Source organism: Mobula hypostoma, chromosome 15 (assembly GCF_963921235.1).
Source record: "Mobula hypostoma chromosome 15, sMobHyp1.1, whole genome shotgun sequence".
Lineage (NCBI taxonomy): Eukaryota > Metazoa > Chordata > Chondrichthyes > Myliobatiformes > Myliobatidae > Mobula > Mobula hypostoma.
The window spans coordinates 18,196,850-18,216,446 of record NC_086111.1 but is presented as its reverse complement, the minus strand read 5'-3'; the positions used below and the strand labels follow the sequence as shown (position 1 = coordinate 18,216,446).

Sequence of the window (19,597 nt, the reverse complement as noted above, 5' to 3'; positions counted from 1 at the left end):
GAACCAGTCTACACTTGCAGCAAGACTTGGTTTGAAAAGTAACAAGTGATATTCAGCCATACATATGGCAGACAACCACCATCTCCAACATACTGTATGCGTTCAATGTAATTCCCATCAATACCCACAGCAACCAAAGAGAAGAAGGAGGCTTTTGTTGCTTTAAAAATCAGCCAGAGTCCCTCTAAACTTCCATAATGTACTTCAAAATTATCAACCTCATCAATCCTCTTTGTTACCTGCCCAAAAATCTTCAAACTAGTGAATTAGGCACAGTGCTTCCCTTAATAAAAACATGCCCACTGGCATTGACTTTTTAAATTCATTTTTCAGGATTGGCTATTACTGGCAATGTTAGCATGTATTGCCCATTCCTAAATCCCCTTGAATAGTTGCATATTCGGCTATTCATGAGGAATTTTGAAAGACATCCACATTGGTGATTAGGTCACTGTAGGCCAAATTAAGATGGTGGATTTCTTCCCTTGACGCGTACTATCATGTTATGGCAGTTCTGTAATCATTGTTACTAATTACTAGTTTGCAACATTCAGTGTCAGCTCCTTGATATTTGGTCATATGTCAATGGTTTGCATGGTTTTGAAGGCTGTAGGTAAGAAGCTTGCAGAGGTTATCAAAACATACTATGTGGTGTGTAGTGAGGAACAAAGTTATAGACTATAGATTGGAAGAAGATATTAATTAACCCATAGACAACTTGTAGTTACTCTTTCTTGGTTTTACCAGATTCTTTCTCTTTGTATCTCCCCATGGGCTTTTATACATTTCAAATTACATTGGAGAGATGTCACAAAAAAAGAGAGGCTCTTCACACAATTCTAATCATTTCTCCTCTTCAGTTTTTTAATTCAAAAATCCAATTTAGTCATCCGTTAGTCTCGTGAGACCATGGATTTGTGCCTTGGAAGCTTTCCAGAGTGCAGGCCTGGGTAGGTTGTATGGAAGACCGGCAGTTGCCCATGCTGCAAGTCTCCCCTCTCCACGCCACCGATGTTATCCAAGGGAAGGGCACTAGGGCTGATACAGCTTGGCACCAGTGTCGTCGCAGAGCACTGTGTGGTTAAGTGACTTGCTCAAGGACATAACACACTGCCTCAGCTGAGGCTTGAACTAGCAACCTTCAGATCACTAGACTGATGCCTTAACCACTAGGCCACGCGCCAAGAATAATCCAATATACTGCTTGTTTCAGGCTGTCCTTTTAAATACAGAAGAAATTGACTTAATCAACCTGACCCCAAAGCCCAAAATCAATATGGATAGATCAGAAAGGCATGGGCAGAAGCACCCATAAATAAATTTTTACATTAAATTATTTAAAAATGTTGACAAACTACTTAATTCCAGCTTTTATCATTTTTACTTTCATAGATCAAGGAGGAGTCATTTTTAGAGGATGTCAACAATATCTTGAACTCAGGGGATGTTCCAAATTTATACAACTTTGATGAGCAGGAGGTAATCTTCACTGCAATGAAGCCAGTTGTACTGGACCTCGGGCAGCAACCAACTAAAGCCAACATGATGGCTGCATATACAAAACGAGTACGCAATAATATTCATATTGTACTATGCATGAGGCGAGTATTCCTTGTTATACCTTCAATGATGGATTGTATGTTTTGAAAAATCTGTGACAAGTGAAAACTACATCCTCCATTCCTGATTAATCCTTTGTATTCTATTTTCTACTAAATTGAAGTCAAATTCTGTCACTTGCCTTCATTGAGAATGCTTCTGTTCTGTTTGCGTGCTAATAGAAGCATTCGGTGCACTCAGAAGAGTACAGAGGAATTTCTAAGGGAAAATGTGTAGGTTTTATTCAACAGCTTGTGTTACTTAAAAAAACAACGTATGTTGAAGTGTAAGATTTGATGAGGGTTGGGTGTGGGAGGCACTGTGGCAGAGGCAATGGGGAAAGGGTCAAAGACTCAACCAAACACATGTTAATAGGGAAAGTTAGTTACATTAATTCAGACAGAATTAATATGTAATAGTACTAAAGCAAGGGTTTTGAACACCAGTCACCTGTTGCCATATCATACTTGGATGTATATCATACTTGGACAGAGAGCACACATGGAAGTGACATTAGAGACTGATTCCTGTAAACATATCTCAGCTAAGCCTGTTTTGACTTCTGCCAACAGGGAATCATCTTATGAACTTCTGTCTGACTTTGTTCCCTGTTCCAAAAAGCTAGGCTTCTGGTACTAAATTGTACTCTACTAAATTTGCTTGATAATTTATAAAACGTGTATGTTTTATTTCTATTAGATAATCAGATAAAATTGATCATGTCCTTTCTCACCTATTTTATTTCTATTAATTTGTTCGGTTCTTAACTTATTGTTGTGAGTATTCCTTATGACCCTGAGGACAAACTGCTCACCAACATCTTTTATGAATCTACCAATTCCCTCGGTTATCTTGACTATACCTCTTCCCTCCCTGTCTCCAATAAAAAATGCTGTTCCTTTTTCGCAGTTCCCTCATCTCCGCCACCACGTCTGTTCCCAGGATGCAACTTTCCTTTCCAGGACATCAGAGATGGCCTCCTTCAAAGAACAGGGTTTCCCTTCCTCCACAGTGGATGCTGCCCCCACACATATCTCTTCCATTTCCTGGACATCCACGCTTATCCCATCTTCCCACCACCTTAACAGAGTTCCTCGTGTTCTTACCTACCGCCCCATGAGCCTCTGCACCCACCACGTCATTCTCTACAACTTCCACCATCTCCAAAGGGATCCTACCATCAAAAATATATTTACCTCCCTCCCTCTCTCTGCTTTCTGCAGAGATCACTCCCTCTGTGATTTCCCTAATCTTTTCCCACTGATCTTCCTCTCAGCACTCATCCCTGCAAGCGGCCTAAGTGTACACCTGTCCATTCACCTCCTCCCTCACCTCGAGTCAGGACCCTAAACAGTCCTTCATGTGAGGCAACACTTTATCTGCAATCTGCTAGGGTCATTTATTGTATCCGGTGTTCCCGATGCGGCCTCCTCTACATTGGTCAGACCTGTCATAAATTTTGGGGGGGGGGGGGCACCAAAAGCGGAACTTCCCAGTGGCCAAACATTTTAATTCCGTTTTCCATTCCCATTCCAACATGTGGTCCATAGCCTCCTCGTGCCACGATGAGGTGGAAAAGCAACACCTTGCATTCCATCTGATGGCATGAATATCAATTTCTCCTTCCAGTAAAAAAAATTTCCCTCCCCCTCCCCTTTTCTTCTACTCCCCACTCTGGCCTCTTCCCTCTTCTCACCTTCCTCTCAGCTCCCCCTGGGTCCACTGTCCTCTCCTATCAGATTCCTTCTTCTCCAGCCCTTTACCTTTCCTACCCACCAGGCTTCACCTGTCACCTTCTAGCATTCCTCCTCCCCAACGCCCCCCCCCACCCACCTTTTTATTCTGGTGTCTTCTCCCTTCCTTTCCAGTCCTGAAGAAAGGTCTCGGCCCAACACGTTGACTTGATTCATTTCCTTAGACTCTGCCTGACCTCTTCCTGAGTTCCTCCAGTGTGTGTTGCATTGGATTTCCAGCATCTGCAGAATTTCTTGTGTTTATTATTCCTCGTGTCTTTTGTATTCACACTGCCTTCAAATCCAAACATGTCAGTATCTTCACTGTAATATTTTCTCCTTTCATGCCTTTGGATGCTTACTGATTTATCTCTGTCACTGCATATTCCTATATTAACTGTTAGTTTTTGTAATGTATTTGAACAAGTCAGCCAAAGGGTAGGCAGATACGATATTTAGTTCCATTGCTGTCCCTTAAGTTTGAGAAATAGGTAACTGCTAATGACGTGAGGCATTGTCTCAACACTCTGAGCTGCTTAACCAGCTCTAAAGCTGCCGGATGGCCTATCCTGGGCCCAGCTCATAGATGCAATCACAGGGAAGGGGTCCTAACGTATTACTTTTTTGTTAGCTAAGAAGGTTAAGCTTGTTTCCAAACACTCCAATAAACTTCCACAGTGGTACTGTTGGAAGTATCCTGACTGGTTGCACCATCGTCTGCTATGGCAATCTGGTAGCCCCGAAACGCAGGAAGCTGCAGAGCAGTGGTCTCAACCCAGTACATCAAGATCACATCCCTCCCCACCATCAATAGCACCCACATAAAATGTTGCCTCAAAAAGGCAACATTCATCATCAAAAATCCCCGCCATATGGGCCATAGCACCTACTGGCTGTTACATATGCACGGAGCAAGAACTGCAACAGAGAGGTATGATTAAGCATTTTTACTGAGTACACCTCTGGACAACTCAGCTTTGAACTCAGCCCGCTGAGACAAATGACGTGCACTCAAAAAGCCTGTGTCCACAAGAGAGTGCCTCCCTTACATGGAAGGACCAATCTATTCACCACACGATCTATCGACCACATGTGTACTCACCACATTCTCACAATCAATCTAGTATGGAGCATCCCTGCTCCCTACAGATGGAAACTGCAGAGGAAGAGAATAAGTAAGAGAGGAGATGAAATGTCGAACCCGCTTGGTACCAGTCAGCTGGTCGGCGCACCCTTGAGGACTGCCACAGCGGGGCAGCTTCTCTCTCTGTACTTTCCTGGTTAGCTGATGTTGAGGGCTGTAGACTGTGAATCTCTTTTCTTGATGAAGCATCCATTAATTCATCTGCTGGGACTCTGACCTTGTCAGCAGAGGACGCTTCTGTAGCTTCCCTGGGTCCCCGGTCAATTCTCAGGAGTACATAATCCAAATGTTGCCTAACATTTTGTCCATCTTTCAGTTCAAGTTCTGTCACTTGATGGTAACAAAGCCGGACGACACTCAGTTGCTAGTTTTCATCCTGCAAAATGAGTGCATAGACTTTGTCTCTGGCACCAAACATCCACTACCTAGTGTATATTTTTTTTTTGTTTCATGGTCTCTTGCTTGCTGTAATTCATTCCTGCATGGCCGGCTGTAGGAGATCTACTTTCTGTAGTTGGTCAAGTTCTTCTGCCTTTGGGCCCATCACATACTACACTGGTCATGCTTTGTAAAACTTTGGCTGTCAGTTCTTCTTAAACTTGAACTCAACCATCAAACCACTGTGTTGACCCAAAGCATCAACTTGGAAAACCTGCTGGTGTTTTTGTAAAGGTAATTTCCCCCCAGTACTGTCGATGGAGTACAGCACTGATGCCATCTATTTAATCCAATTTCTGCCCAGCAGATTAGGCAGCTGGCCTCCCTTGATCACATGTACAGGTAGGTGAAACCGGTACCTCTGCTGAACCACTTCTGCCATAAGGACCCAACACATGTCCACACTATCTCCAGTGTAGCTGTGGAACATCGAGTTCAGCAGTCATCATTTTGGAATCTAGCAGAAGGATAATTCATTATCCAGGGTGATGGCTGACCCAGTATCCAGCTCAGATTTCATGGGTTGGTTATCCACTGTGAGCATAACCAAATAAGGAAGATGGTTTTGGAGGCCCATATTAGGGGTTTGGAAAATAGTGCCCACTTCTTCCCTCTGGCGTCTCCTTGCACGGAGTTGATGGTTGAATTTTGCCATTTTCTCATGCCACGTTCCTTAGCGAAGTGTCTTGAGGTGCCCTGCTTTCCAACAGAACTGGCAGACTGTCTCGAGGTGCTCTGCTTTCCAACAGAACTGGCAGACTGTCTTTTGATGCTTGCGATCAGACCATTGGGCATGACTTTCCCCACAGTGATGGCATCTCTGTGGAGGGTTACGTGATTTATTTATTGATATACAATGCGGAGTAGGCCCTTCCAGCTCTTCAAGCCACACTGCCCAGCCATCACCCGATTTGACCCTAGCCTAATCATGGGACAATTTACAATGACCAATTAACCACCCTATCAACTTCGCCCAGCAACTGTGAGATCTTGATCTAGATCTCAAGATCCCTCTGTTCCTCCACACTGACAAGAATCCTGCCATTAACCCTGTACTCGGCCTTCCAATTTGACCATCCAAAGTATATTTCTTCACATTTTTGGGTTTGAACTCCACGTGCCACTTCTCAGCCTACTAATGAACTGTTGTAGCATACTGTCCAGCAGCCTTCTACACTCTCTACACCATGAATCTTCATGTCATCTGCAAAGTTACCAACCCACCCTTCCAGTTCCTCATCCAAGTCGTTTCTAAAAATCTCAAAGAACAAAAGTCCCAGAAAAGATTCCCGAGGAACACCACTGGTCACTGATCTCCAGGCAGAATATTTTCCATCTACTAGCTTTCTCTGCCATCTGTGGGCAAATAAATTCTGAATCCACACAGCTAAGTTTCCCTGGATCCCATGCCTCCTGACTTTCCGAAAAAGCATACCATGGAAAACCTTACTAAAATCAATATACACCATACCCTCTGCTCTACCTTCATCAATGTGTTTTGTCACTTTCTCAAAGAATTAAGTCAGATTTGTGAAGCATGACTTGCTCTTCACAAAGCCACGCTGACTATCTCCGATCAGGCAATGCTACCCCAAATGCTCGTAAATCTTATCTTTAAGAGTCCTCTCCAATAGTTTGCCCACCACTGATGTATGACTCACTGCTCCATAATCCCTATTACCTTTCGTGAACAAAGGATATTCAGCTTCTCCAGATAGCCATGAAACACAGAAAGAGCATAGGAATCATTGAAAGAAAAGACATCAACTACCCCCCTGCCGGGCACAAAAAAAGAAAAGAAAAAGAAACAAAACTCGCAAACCCCAAACCCCATCACCCCCTCCCCTGCAGTAAAAAACAGCAGCAATAGCATCAAATCCCCAGGCAAGGCAGTGGATGCTGTCTACCTGGACTTTAACAGGGCCTTTGACAAGGTTGCACATGGGAGGTTGGTCAAGAAGGTTCAGTCACTTGGTTTTCAGGATGAGGTAGTAAATTGTATTAGATATTGGCTTCACAGGATGGTTGCTTTCTCACTGGAGGCCTATGACTAGTGGTGTCTGCCAGGAACTGGTGCTGGGTCCATTGTTATTTGTCATTTAGGTGATAATGTAGAAAACTGGATCAGCAAATTTGTAGATAACATAAAGATTGAGGGTGAAATGGACAGCGAGGAAGGCTATCAAAGGTTGCAGCGGGATCTGGACCAGCTGGAAAAGTGGGCTGAAAAATGGCAGATGGAATGTAATGGAGAGAAAGGTGAGGTTTTGCACTTTGGAAGGAATAACCAGGGTCGGACTTGCACAGTGAACTGTAGGACACCTAGAGAAGTAGAACATAGGAAGGGATCTAGGCACAGGAGTTAGGATGTTATGTTGAAGTTGGAAAGGACATTGAGGCCTAACTTGGAGCATTGTGTACAGGTCTGATCACCTACCTACAGGAAAGATGTCAATAAGATTGAAAGACTGCAGAGAAAATCTACAAAGGCGTTGCCAGGACTTGAAGTCCTGAGTTACAAGGGACAGTTGAATAGGTTAGAACTTCATTCCCTGGATCATATGGGAAGGTATACAAAATGATGAGGGGTATAGATAGGGAAATGCAAGCTGGCTTTTAGATAGATCAGGGGTTAAGGGTGAAAAGTGAAATATTTAAGTGGAACATGGGGGGGGGGAGCTTCTTCACTCAGAGGGTGCTGAGAGTGTGGCACGAGCTGCCAGCGGAAGTGGTGGATGCAGGCTCGATTTCAACATTTAAGAGGAATTTGGATAGGCACATAGATGGGAGGGGTAGGGAGGGCTATGGTCCGGGTATTGGTTGATAGGCTAGGCAGATTAAAAGTTTAGCATGGACTAGATGGGCTGAAATGCCTGTGTCTATGCTTTTGTGTTCTATGGCTATCACTCTACTCTGTGGTCAGCGGAGGCAAGGATCATCGCCATGGGATAGGCAATCTTTTCCCTCTCTTCCATTAGTAAACTAGGTACAGTATATCCATCTATCCCTGGGGATTTATCTATCCTATTGTTTTTCAAAAGTTTCGGAACATCCTCTTTCTTAATGTGACATGTTCAGTGACAGAGTTTCTCTTGTCCTTACCTACCACCCTATGAACCTCTGTATCCAATACATCATCCTCTGCAACTTCTGCCATCTCCAAAGGGATCCTAACACCAAACATACAGTATCTTTACATCCCTCCTGTCTCCGCTTTCCACAGGGATCGCTCTCTCTGTGATTCCCTTGTCCATTTGTCCCTCCCTACTAATCTCATTCCTGGCATTTATCCCTGCAAGTAGCCAAAGTGCTCCACGTGCCCATTCACCTCCACCTTCAGGGCCCCAAACAGTCCTTCTAGGAGAGGCAACACTTCACCTATTGTGTCTGATGCTTCCTATATCGGTGAAACCTGTCGTAAATTATCTTCATTAGCCAAAAGCAGAATGTCCTGGAGGCCAAACATTTTAATTCCAATTCCCGTTCCCATTCTGACACACCGGTCCATGGCCTTCTCTTCTGCCAAGTTGAGGCCACCCTCAGGGTGGAGGAGCAACATCTTATATTCTGTCTGGGTAGTCTCCAGCTTGAAGGCATGAGTATCAGTTTCTCCTTCTGGTATTGTCCACTTTGGCCTCTTACCTCTTCTCAGCTGCCTATCTTCTCCTCCTTCCCTTCCTCCTATGGCCCACTCTCCTCTCCTATCAGATGCCTTCCTCTTCAGCCCTTTATCTTTGCCATCTACCTGGCTTCACCTATCACCCTCTAGTTATCCTCCTTCCCTTTTCTCTCCCCTCCCCCCACCACTTTTATATTTTGGAATCTTCCCCCTTTTTTCAGTCCTGAAAGGTGGTCTTAGCCTGAAACATTGACTGATTTCCATAGATGCTGCCTGACTTGCTGACTTCCTCAAGCTTTTTGTGTGTGTTGCTTTAGTTTTCCAGCATCTGCAGACTTCTTGTGTTTATGTTCCAACATGTTAGCCTGTTCTACACTGGCCTCACATTTGTCAAGGTCCACCCCACTGGTGAATACTGAAGCAAAGTATTCATTAAGGACCTTGCCTTCCTCCTCTGGCTCGAAGCATATGCTTCCCCATTATCTCTGAATGGTCCTACCCTCCCTCTTGTCATCCTCACATTTTTCATGTGTGTGTGTAGAATGCTTTGGGGGTTTTCTTAATCCTACTTGCCTGGGTCTTCTCATGTCCCCTTCTATATATTCCAAGTCCCTCCTTAAGCTCCTTCCTGGCTCTCTTATGACTCCCAAGAGCCCTGTCTGATCCTTGCTTTCTCAACCTTAAGAATGATTTCTTATTCCTCTTGACTGGGTGTAGCACATCTCTCAGTTCTTTCACCCTACTGTCCTTTTACTGCCTCAATGGGACAAACATATTCAGAAGCCCATGCAAGTGGTCCACATTTCTCTTGTACATTTCCCTGAGTACATCTGTTCCCAATTTATGCTCACAAGTTCAGCCTAATAGCATAATAATTCATCCTCCCCCAGTTAAATACTTCTCCATATTGTCCAAGGCTATGGTAAAGGTCTGGGAGTTGTGGTCACTATCTCCGAAATGCTCATCCACTGAGAGATATGTCACTTCCTCGTACTAGATCCATTATAGCCTCTCTCGTTGGTTTGTCCACATATTGTGTCAGACATCCTTCATGGATACACAATTCTGTCCCATCTAAATCTTTTGCGCTAAGGAAGTACAAATCAATATTAGGGAAGTTCAAGTTACTCACTCCTCCATCCCTCTCCATCCCTCAATAATGGTCAGTCTATCAGGGGACAGTACTTGTGCTGATTTTGCTCAAGTGAGTTTGCAAGTCCTCATGCTGCAGTAACATTGCAGCCAAGGAACTGTGGATGAAATCCTGTAGGACTATGTTCCCAGACACCAACCTCACACCCCACGGCATGCAACAGCAGTTTAATCTGGTGCTTATATTGCTGAAAATAACTGGCCATGTGAGCATTCATTTAATAATATTAAATGGCCAAAATTAGTTTCCTGTTGCAGCGTTAACTTAACAACAGTTTAAATCATACCTGCATTCACACAGAATTAGTGCTGAAGGTGGCAATACTTAAACTCAAATAATTTAAACTAAAACTGGTTGGCTTAAAGTTGCTCCTGGCCAGGTAAATGAATAAATTGATTTGTTATTGACAGGTACCATGGTACAGTGAAAAACTGTACTTTGACTGCCACCTGTACAGATCATCGGTGCATTGAAGTAGTACTAGGGAAATCAATGTCAGAATGCACAATAAAATGTTACAGTTACAGAGAATGATCAGGCCTAAATCTGTCTGTCTCCACATATTCCCCCTCCACCGCCACACGCACCGCTCCTTTTTACGCCTTTTTTTCCTACGGAGGCTAATTTATCTTACGAGGAAGCTATGACTTGTTTTCCCATTAGATAGTGATGTTGTAAAGCAGTATATATATATTCATTAACCTTTAATAAAGTCCTTTGCACAATATACAAACTTAAACGTGATACATGAAAACCTCAGGCAAGGTGTGTGTAGCAGAGATATTCCAATGAAAGGGATAATATCCCTAAAGCAATAAAAACTAGCGTAATTACAGATGCTGGAACTCTGGAATAAAAGCAAAAATTGCATGAAACCCTGAATACATTAGGAAGCATTAGGAGGAACAGTTCTTTTTCCACAAATGAGCCTGAACCACACAATATTTCCAGCATGTTCTGTTTCTATTAATGCAGTGAACAGTGCTCTCAATAAATAGCAAATATAACCATGATGCTAAGAACCAGCATACTCAGGAATTAGGCTAGGGAGCTGGCCCGACAATATTTGACGTCATTGGTCATAGCCTCCAGTTTACACGTACTGTACATACATATCCATTGTGTTGTTAAGTGAGTATGTGCAGTTCCTGAGCCCAGGTATACATGACCCAACGAAGGCTTCAGCTGTAAAGCCCTGAGTCAGGTGTATACATGCAAACCTGAGATTAGACGATAATAGGCATCCTAGAGAGGTGGTGATATCAATAAAATGTTGGAGATTCCAGATCATACCCAGAGAGTTCTCAGATACTCCTTAGAGATGATCTGTCAGACTGCTCGAGTAGTTTGACTGCATGGGTTTAGCATTGCTGGTGTGTACGTTCCTTCCTCTGACCGTCAAAGAACAGGAATTAACTTCCAAACAAGTTAACTCAATTTCTTTTTACTGTAAGGTGACTAGACCCCTGGTAATTGAGGCAACCAATCTGAGTCACTCAAATTGAAATATTTCCATGTCAGTTTAAATTGCTGCTGAGTTTCAACACTGATTTATTGACAGTCGTATATTTTTTGTGGCCTAACCTGCAACATCAACATGGTAATGAAATAACCTGTTGAAATAATCTGTGAATTAATCTCACAATCTGTTTTATAAATATATATATATAACTTCTGCATGATCTTTTATAGGGTCTTTAGTGTAAATAATTTAGTAAACATTTGCGGTGATTTCATCCCTCAGTCCAATTGGGGAAGTGTTCAGGGCCCGACTGCGCCAGTTTCCATCTCTTGTAACGTGCAGTACCATTGACTGGTTTAATGAATGGCCAACTGAAGCTCTGCAGTCTGTTGCTAATGCCTCCCTAGAGGAAATGCCAGAGCTTGAAGCAAGGCCAGACATCATGAAGGCATTGGTGAGGCTTCATCTATTACAATCTTCAGATTTACTCTAATTCCCTTTGTTTCTACACATGAAACATGTATTTCTTTGTTCCTTCTCTCTAGGTTCAGATGTGTGTATCTATCCATCAAACAGTTGCAATTAAATCCGTGCAATACATGCGTGAGCTTTCCAGACATAACTACATCACACCTAAGAGCTACCTAGACTTGCTCAGCCTCTTCTCTGTACTGATCGGTATGAAGATACAAATGCTGACAACAGACAAAAACAGGATGAAAAGTGGCCTAGACAAGGTGACGTGCTCAACGTTGTACATGTTGCCGTGTTAAAATAAAAATCCAACATTAAGCTTTTTGGGTGTGGTAGTGTCTACACCATGAAGAGCAGGAATACTCTAGGTTTTATTATTGACCTGTGCTGAGATAAATAATAGTCACATATGCCTTACAAGTACTTGTATGGTGGAAAATCCAAAAATAACTTGGCACAGTAGCCTGCTGAGAACCTTTTGTTAGCCGGTAGGGCCTGTACTTACTGGGGTTTGGAAGAATGAGGGGCATCTCACTGAAATCTGTTTAATATTGAAAGGCCAAGATAGAGTGGACATGGAGAAGATGTTTCCTAGATTGGGGGAGTCTAGGACCATAGGGCTCAGCATCAGAATACAAGGACATCCCTTTAGAACAGAAATTATGAAGAATTTCTTCGGCCAGAGGGTGGTGAAAATTACCACAGATGGCTGTGAAAGCAAGTCATAGGTATATTTAAAGCAGAGGTTCAAAGGTTCTTAATTGGTAAGGGTATCAAAGATTATGGGGAGAAGGCAGTTGAATGGGTTGAGGGGTATAATAAATCAGTCATGATGGAATGATGAAGCAGACTGGATGGGCAAAATAGCCTAATTCTGCTCCTGTGTTTTATGTTCTTATGATCCTTGACCAAAGAACTGCAATTGTATTCTTCTTTTCATTCCCACCACTCCCTTTGCCAGCCTTCAAAAAAAAATGTTGCCATGTGACTGAGACCAAAGGTTGGTACATATTATTTCACACACAGATGTGCCCCGAGAAACTTCCCTCCTTATTACCTCATCAAAGGCCAGGCAGATGCTCCGGCTTTCCCAGTGCAGATAACATTTTAATTTCCATATTGTTTGAGGCAAGTTCATTCACCTAATGAGGTGAACTCGTCTGTAATACAGGGTTTGACAGACTTGGATGTTTGCAATAAAAGATATATTATGTAGTGCTCTACGTGATTACACACAAAATATTTCAGAACTAAGTATCATATTGGCTATCATCTTCTAACAAGGCAGTTAGATCATAATACTTTAGGTACAGTCAACATGATTCTATAAAACGATATGCCATTTGACTAACTTGTGAGCATTGTTTAGGATGTAACTAGCAGTTCGATTAAAAAGGAACCAGCAAATATACAGATGTAGTAGTACAGTATCTCTGGATTTACAAGAAGTATGTGGTGCCATGTATGCAAGATGAATGTTGATGGCATTGAAGGTAATGTTTAGCATAGAAAGGAGAATGCTGAAAGAGGGAAAACACAATCATTGGTGGTGCCTCAGCTGTTTATAAGTATGTTAATGACTTCGATGGAAGCAACTAAGAAAAGTGATGAAGACAGAAATGTAGGCCTGCTTTGTATGGACAAGTCCCACCATAGAAAGTTGATCCAGAAGGTTAATCACAAGAGATTTAAGGCGTGATAGTAAACCTGAGTCCAAAACTGGTCTGGTGATAGAAGCTAGGATGGGTACTTTCTGACTGGGAGTGGTATTGCACAGAGACTGATGCTGGAACCTTTGTTCTTTGTGATATATACACTGTAAGTGAGAATAGAGAATATAAACCGCTTACTAGTAAGTTTGCAGATTAAATGAAAAGTGGTTGTGTCATAGATAGCAAAGAAGGCTGTACAAGGAGATAGTAGGACATGGATGAGCTGGAAGGTTGGGCTAGAGCATTGGCAGACGAAATTTAGTGCAAGCAAGTATAAGGTAATGCACTTTAAGACATCACATTCTGGTAGGATGTGTAGAGTAAATGGTAGAAACCTAAGTGCTAGTGTAAGGAGACCTCTAGGTGCCAGTCCTTAGCTCGCTGAAAGTGGTGACATAGGTGGCATGTCATATGCTCGCCTTTACGGGCCAAGGCTTTCGGTATAAAAGTTTGCTGCAGCTGTACAAAATATTGGTTAGACTGCACTTGGAGTACTGTGTACTATTCTGGTCACCACACTACAGGAAGGATGTGCTAGCAATAGAGAGTGTGCAGATGAAATTCACTAAGCTTTTGCCTGGAATGTATAACTTCGCTTGGGGTGTATGGGGCATCAGGGAGGGGTAGCACCTCTGGTGGGGGAACATGTCGCGTCCTTTTCAAGCCAGTTTGTCCACCTCTGGTCCCCACCTGGCACTCAGCTCTCACCTGTGGCTCCCTGTAGCTGTTTGCATGCGACAGCGGCCACACCCCGGGCAACGGCTTTGACAAGCCGGCTAAACCAGGTGAGGGTAGCTGACGGGTCTCAAACCCTCGGTGAGATAGGGAGTTGTCTATCCCAGCATGTGAAGATGGACTCCGGCTGACTGAGCGGACGAGACCAATGGAAGGTCCAACGGTCAAGCAGACTGTCTCTGCAAGCGTCGTGGAACGCGTAGAGCAGGACAAGACACAGAAGATATCCTGGTCATCCACTGCGCCTAGTCCCATCTCCAGCCATCTCGACTCTTGTCTTGCCACTGGATCCAGATGCGAATTGGGAAGAGAGTGAGGCTGACGCTGCACAACTCTCCTTCACTTAAATCCAAATCAAGCGCTAGTGTCGACACCATCATCATCATCATCACCCTCAAACTTTGAAGTCCTGTGGCGATGGGCGAGCGACGAAGCAGCAGGTGTGGATACACTGAGAGCTGTAGTCACGGACCTGCACACAGGCGACTCGGGTCTAATGGTTGCTTTTCGCTGACCGAAGCAGCAGTGAAACTCGGCATCTACCTGGGCGACTGAGCAGCCCTCTTTAGGAACGCACTGCTCACCTCCGTAGTATGAGGAAGGAGCTAGAAAAGGTGCCCCAAACATTGCCTGCTTCATTACACCCCGGCCAGTTTACCGCGCCTGGCGTTGCTCCTATCTTGGCAGTCAAACAAACACAACAAAATGCAAGGTGACACCGCTCACCATTGGCACTTGGAATGTGTGCACGCTATTGGACAACCCTACAACAAACAGACCAGAGAGAAGAACAGCCTTAGTTGCCAGAGAGCTTGCAAGATACAACATTGACTTTGCAGCCCAGAGTGAGACTCGTCTTGCCAACGAAGGTCAGCTGACTGAAACTGGAGGTAGATACACTTTTTTCTGGAGCAGTCGCGGCAGCGATGAGCATAGTGATGCTGGAGTTGGATTCGCCGTCAGGAGTCACCTTGTTCGGAAACTTGCCAGTCTCTCCAAGGGTGTGAACGACCGGCTCATGACACTACAGCTTCCGCTACAGAACAGAAGTCAAGCCACCCTGATCAGCGCCTATGCCCCCACAATGACCAACCCGGACGAGATGAGAGACAGTTTCTATGAAGAACCAGACGCCCTACTATCAGCAGTGAGCAGCACCGACAAACTGATCTTGCTCGGCGACTTCAATGCAAGGGTAGGGCGCGGCTCTGCAGCCTGGCAGGGAGTCGTTTGGAGACATGGAGTGGCCAGATGTAACAGTAATGACCTACTCTTACTGAAGACATGTGCAGCACACGACCTGCTCATCACCAACACAACTTTCCGCCTGCCTACCCATAACAAGACCTCCTGGATGCACCCCCACTCTAAGCATTGGCATCTTATCGACTATGTCACTGTCAGGAGAAAGGACAGGCAGGATGTCAGAGTGACCAAGGCCACGTGTGGTGCTGACTGCTGGACAGATCACAAGCTCATTGTCTCCAAAATGAAGCTCCGCATCAGACCCAAGTGGCGACCACAAGGAAGCAAGGATATGAAAAGAATCAATGTGGCCAGGCTGAAGAACCCCAGCATTGCTTCAGCACTGGCTGAAGATTTAGAAACCAAGCTTGCTGACCTACACCTTGCAGGCAGCACTGTGGACGACTGGGATCGCTTCAGGGATGCTGTCCATTCATCTGCACTGAAGATGCTAGGGCTCTCTACCCACAAGCAGCTTGACTGGTTTGATGAGAATGATGAGGAGATACAGGCTCTACTTGTGGAAAAGCACCGCCTTCATCGTGCCCATCGGAATGACCCATCATCAGCTGCCAAGAAAAACACCTTTACCAGTGCTCGCAGGATAGTTCAGAATAAACTGCATAAAATGCAAGATGCCTGGCTGAGTACCAAGGCAGATGAAATACAGGGATATGCTGACAGAAATGACTTGAAACGACTCTATGAAGCCCCCAACACACTCTGTGGATCTCAATCTGTCGGGAGTTCCCCCCTCCTGAGTATAGATGGTACAACTCTCATTACAGAGAAGGCTCAGATCCTGCAGAGATGGGCTGAACACTTTGAAGCCGTCCTCAACCAACTGCCATCTATTAACAATGAGGCAATAGACAGGATTCCCCAGGTCGACATCAACAGCGCCATGGATGACCCATCGGTAGTAGCCGAAGTCACGGAAGCTGTCAGCCAACTATCCAGTGGCAAAGCCCCAGGGGCAGATGCCATACCTGTAGAGATCTACAAAGCCAGTGATCCTGTACTTATAGAGAAGCCCACCAAGTTGTTCCAGTCTTTTTGGAAGCAAAGATCCATTCCTCAGGAACTTAAAGATGCATCCACCGTACACCTCTATAAGAGGAAGGGCAATCGACAAGTATGTGACAACCACCGTGGAATCTCGCTGCTCTCCATTGCAGGAAAAACCCTTGCAAGAGTCCTACTAAATCATCTGGTCATTCATCTGGAGCTGGGCCTGCTGCCAGAGTCACAGTGTGGCTTTTGCAAAGGTCGTGGGACTATTGACATGATTTTTGCTGCGCACCAACTTCAGGAGAAGTGTCAGGAGCAGAATCGTGAACTCTACACAACTTTTGTTGACCTCACGAAAGCCTTTGACACTGTCTGCAGACAAGGCCTGTGGAGGATCATGTCAAAGTTCGGCTGCCCCGCCAAATTCATTTTGATGGTACGCCAGTTCCATGATGGCATGATGGCCAGAGTGCTGGACAGCGGAGAATCCTCTGAGGCATTCCCAGTCACCAATGGTGTCAAACAGGGCTGTGTGCTCGCACCTGCACTGTTCAGCATGATGTTTTCTGCCATGCTGAATGGTGTCTTCCAGGACAGTGATGCTGGAATCAGCCTCAAGTACAGAGTGGATGGGAAGCTCTTCAACCTGAGGAAACTTCAAGCTATTACCGAAGTGAAGGAGACTGTTCTGAGAGACTTCCTCTTTACCGATGACTGCGCCCTGTATGCTGGCTCGGAGCCAGAGACGCAAGTCAATATGGACAAATTCTCCACGGCTTGTGACAACTTTGGACTCACCATCAACATCAAAAAGACCGAAGTCGTGCACCAGCCTGCCCCTCATACACCGTACACAGAACCAAAAATCACAGTCAAAGGACAGAAACTACAGGCAGTTGACCAGTTTAATTACCTTGGCAACACCGTCTCCCGAGCAGTGACTATTGATACAGAATTTAACTGCAGAATAGCAAAGGCAAGTTCTGCTTTCGGTAGACTGTGCTCCACTGTATGGGAACATCGAGGAATCAGTCCAGCAACAAAACTGAAGGTCTACAGAGCCGTGGTACTCACTACCCTCCTGTATGCCTGTGAAATGTGGACTGTGTATCGAAGGCATGCAAGACAGCTCAACCATTTCCACATGACTTGTCTTTGCAGAATATTAGGCATCAGATGGCAAGACAAAGTACCAGACACTGAAGCTCTCTCTAGAGCAAGTCTACCATCAGTCCACACACTGCTGATGAGAGCACAGACCTGGTGGGCAGGTCATGTCATCCGCATGCCGGGCGAGCTCATACCCAAGCAGCTCCTTTTTGGGGAACTCTCTGCTGGAAGACGCTCGTATGGAGGGCAGAAGAAACGTTACAAAGACACACTAAAGGCCTCCCTGGAGTCATTTGACATAGACACGACCTCCTGGGAAATGCTGGCACAAAACCACCCTACCTGGCGTGGCCTGATCCACAAGGGCTGTCAAGCTTATGAAGCAAGGCACATTGCAGAAGCACAACACAAGCGCGAGCTGCGCAAGTCCAGAGCCACCAGCGCAACAACTGCAGTGCCTAAACATGTCTGCCCAACACGTGCCAGGACATTCCGTGCCCGAATTGGCCTGACCAGTCATCTTTGGACACACCACATCCAGTCTCAAAGTGACTAATGGTGTCGAGGTCTTCATCGACGACAATGGACGAACCACACACATAATTTCGCTTATAAAGAGAGATTGGGTAGGCTGAGTTTATTCTCACTGGAACACAGGAGGCTGAGGGATGACCTTAGATGTTATAGGGGTATAGATAGGATAGTCAAAGTCTTTTTCTCAGGGAAGGGGCATCTAGAACTAGAGGGCACAACTTAAGGAGAAACAGAAGAAATGTAAAGGAAATTTGAGGAGAAGTTATTCACAGAGAATGTGGTTATCTGGAAAGAGGAAGTGGAAGACGCAGATACAATTACATTATTTAAAGAGTATTTGGATAGATGAATAGTAAAGGCATAGCAGGATATGGGCCTAATATAGGCAAATGGGATTGGCATAGATAGGCATCATAGTGGCGTAGATGAGGTTAGTCAAAAGGGCCTGTTTCTGTGTTGTTTGACTCTGACTCTGACTCTGATTCTGTGAAGAGAAGCCATGCAAATGCTGGTGATACAAAGACAGATGAAAAAATAAACTGTGAAGAGTATAGTATACAGTGGATTCTAGTTAATTGGGACACATCAGGACCAGTACATTTTGACCAATTAAACAACTGCCCCAATTAGCCGAAGTTTCATTGAATAGTTAAAAAGATATAAGAAAGGAAAACTGCGTGACACATTATGTCAGAGGGGAGTCTCGGATCCGCCAATCTTACATGTAGTCTCTCTCGCGCGCTCTCGCTCTCTCTCTCTCTCTCTCACTCTCACTCACTCTCAATACCTGCCCCTATCTGCTTAGCACTTGGACCAGCCATGACCTCGCTTAAGATAAAACTCTCACACTTACACAAAGAAAGTGCCCTTTTTATACCATTCAAAACCCCTTACACTATGCCTTGGTGATACCAGCTGCACCCCCCTCCTCTTTAATGACCTTCAGCAGAGACAAACATATTTTTCAACATTTTCCACCATTATGGCTCTCAAAACATTGCCGTGTACTAATTCTCTTTTACTTTCTCAAAACAGTCACACTTCAAGCTAACTCCATGTTGTCTTACAAACTTTATTTAACTCCTTTCTTACATGTCCCAAATAAATGAAGGGAATCCTGGCTATTTTCTCAATTTGTTTTTGTTCTTTAACAGTTGTCTCAAATAAGCACCTGTCCAATTAACCAAGGCCCAATTAACCAGGATCCACTTAACCAGAATTAACCAGAAAAGATATAGAGGGATTGTGGGTGTGCAAAAATATATCAGATGAAGTATAATGAGGAGGAGTGAGCAATTATCCACTTCCATAGAAATATTGGAAAATTAAAGAATTGTTTAAATGAAATGAAAATATAGTTGTCAAGGTCAACATTTTTCAAATATCAAAATCAGTACGCAGGTACAGCAGGTAATAAGGAAGGCTTATGGGATAAGGGTCTTCATTGGAAGAGGAATGGAGCACAACTGAGAATGCAACCAAAACATAACATATAGTTTTGTGCTCCTTATTTAAGGAAAGGTATCTTTGTCTTGGAGCCAGTTAACTAGATTAATTTCTGGGATAAGGTTGGTTGTCTTTGAGCAACATTTCAGCATATTAGGTCTATATAGTATGGAGTTTAGAGG

General features: G+C 44.3%; 1 protein-coding gene across 1 annotated transcript in view; it reads left to right on the top strand.

Moving 5' to 3' along the window:
- The window catches only part of dnah1 (dynein, axonemal, heavy chain 1), a 393,587-nt gene that overhangs the window by 279,782 nt on the left and 94,208 nt on the right, over positions 1–19,597 (top strand). The window contains exons 50-52 of the mRNA XM_063068377.1: positions 1,393–1,601; positions 11,431–11,602; positions 11,694–11,885. Of these exons, the coding sequence (XP_062924447.1) occupies positions 1,393–1,601; positions 11,431–11,602; positions 11,694–11,885 (573 nt within the window). The remainder of the gene's footprint in view (positions 1–1,392; positions 1,602–11,430; positions 11,603–11,693; positions 11,886–19,597) is intronic.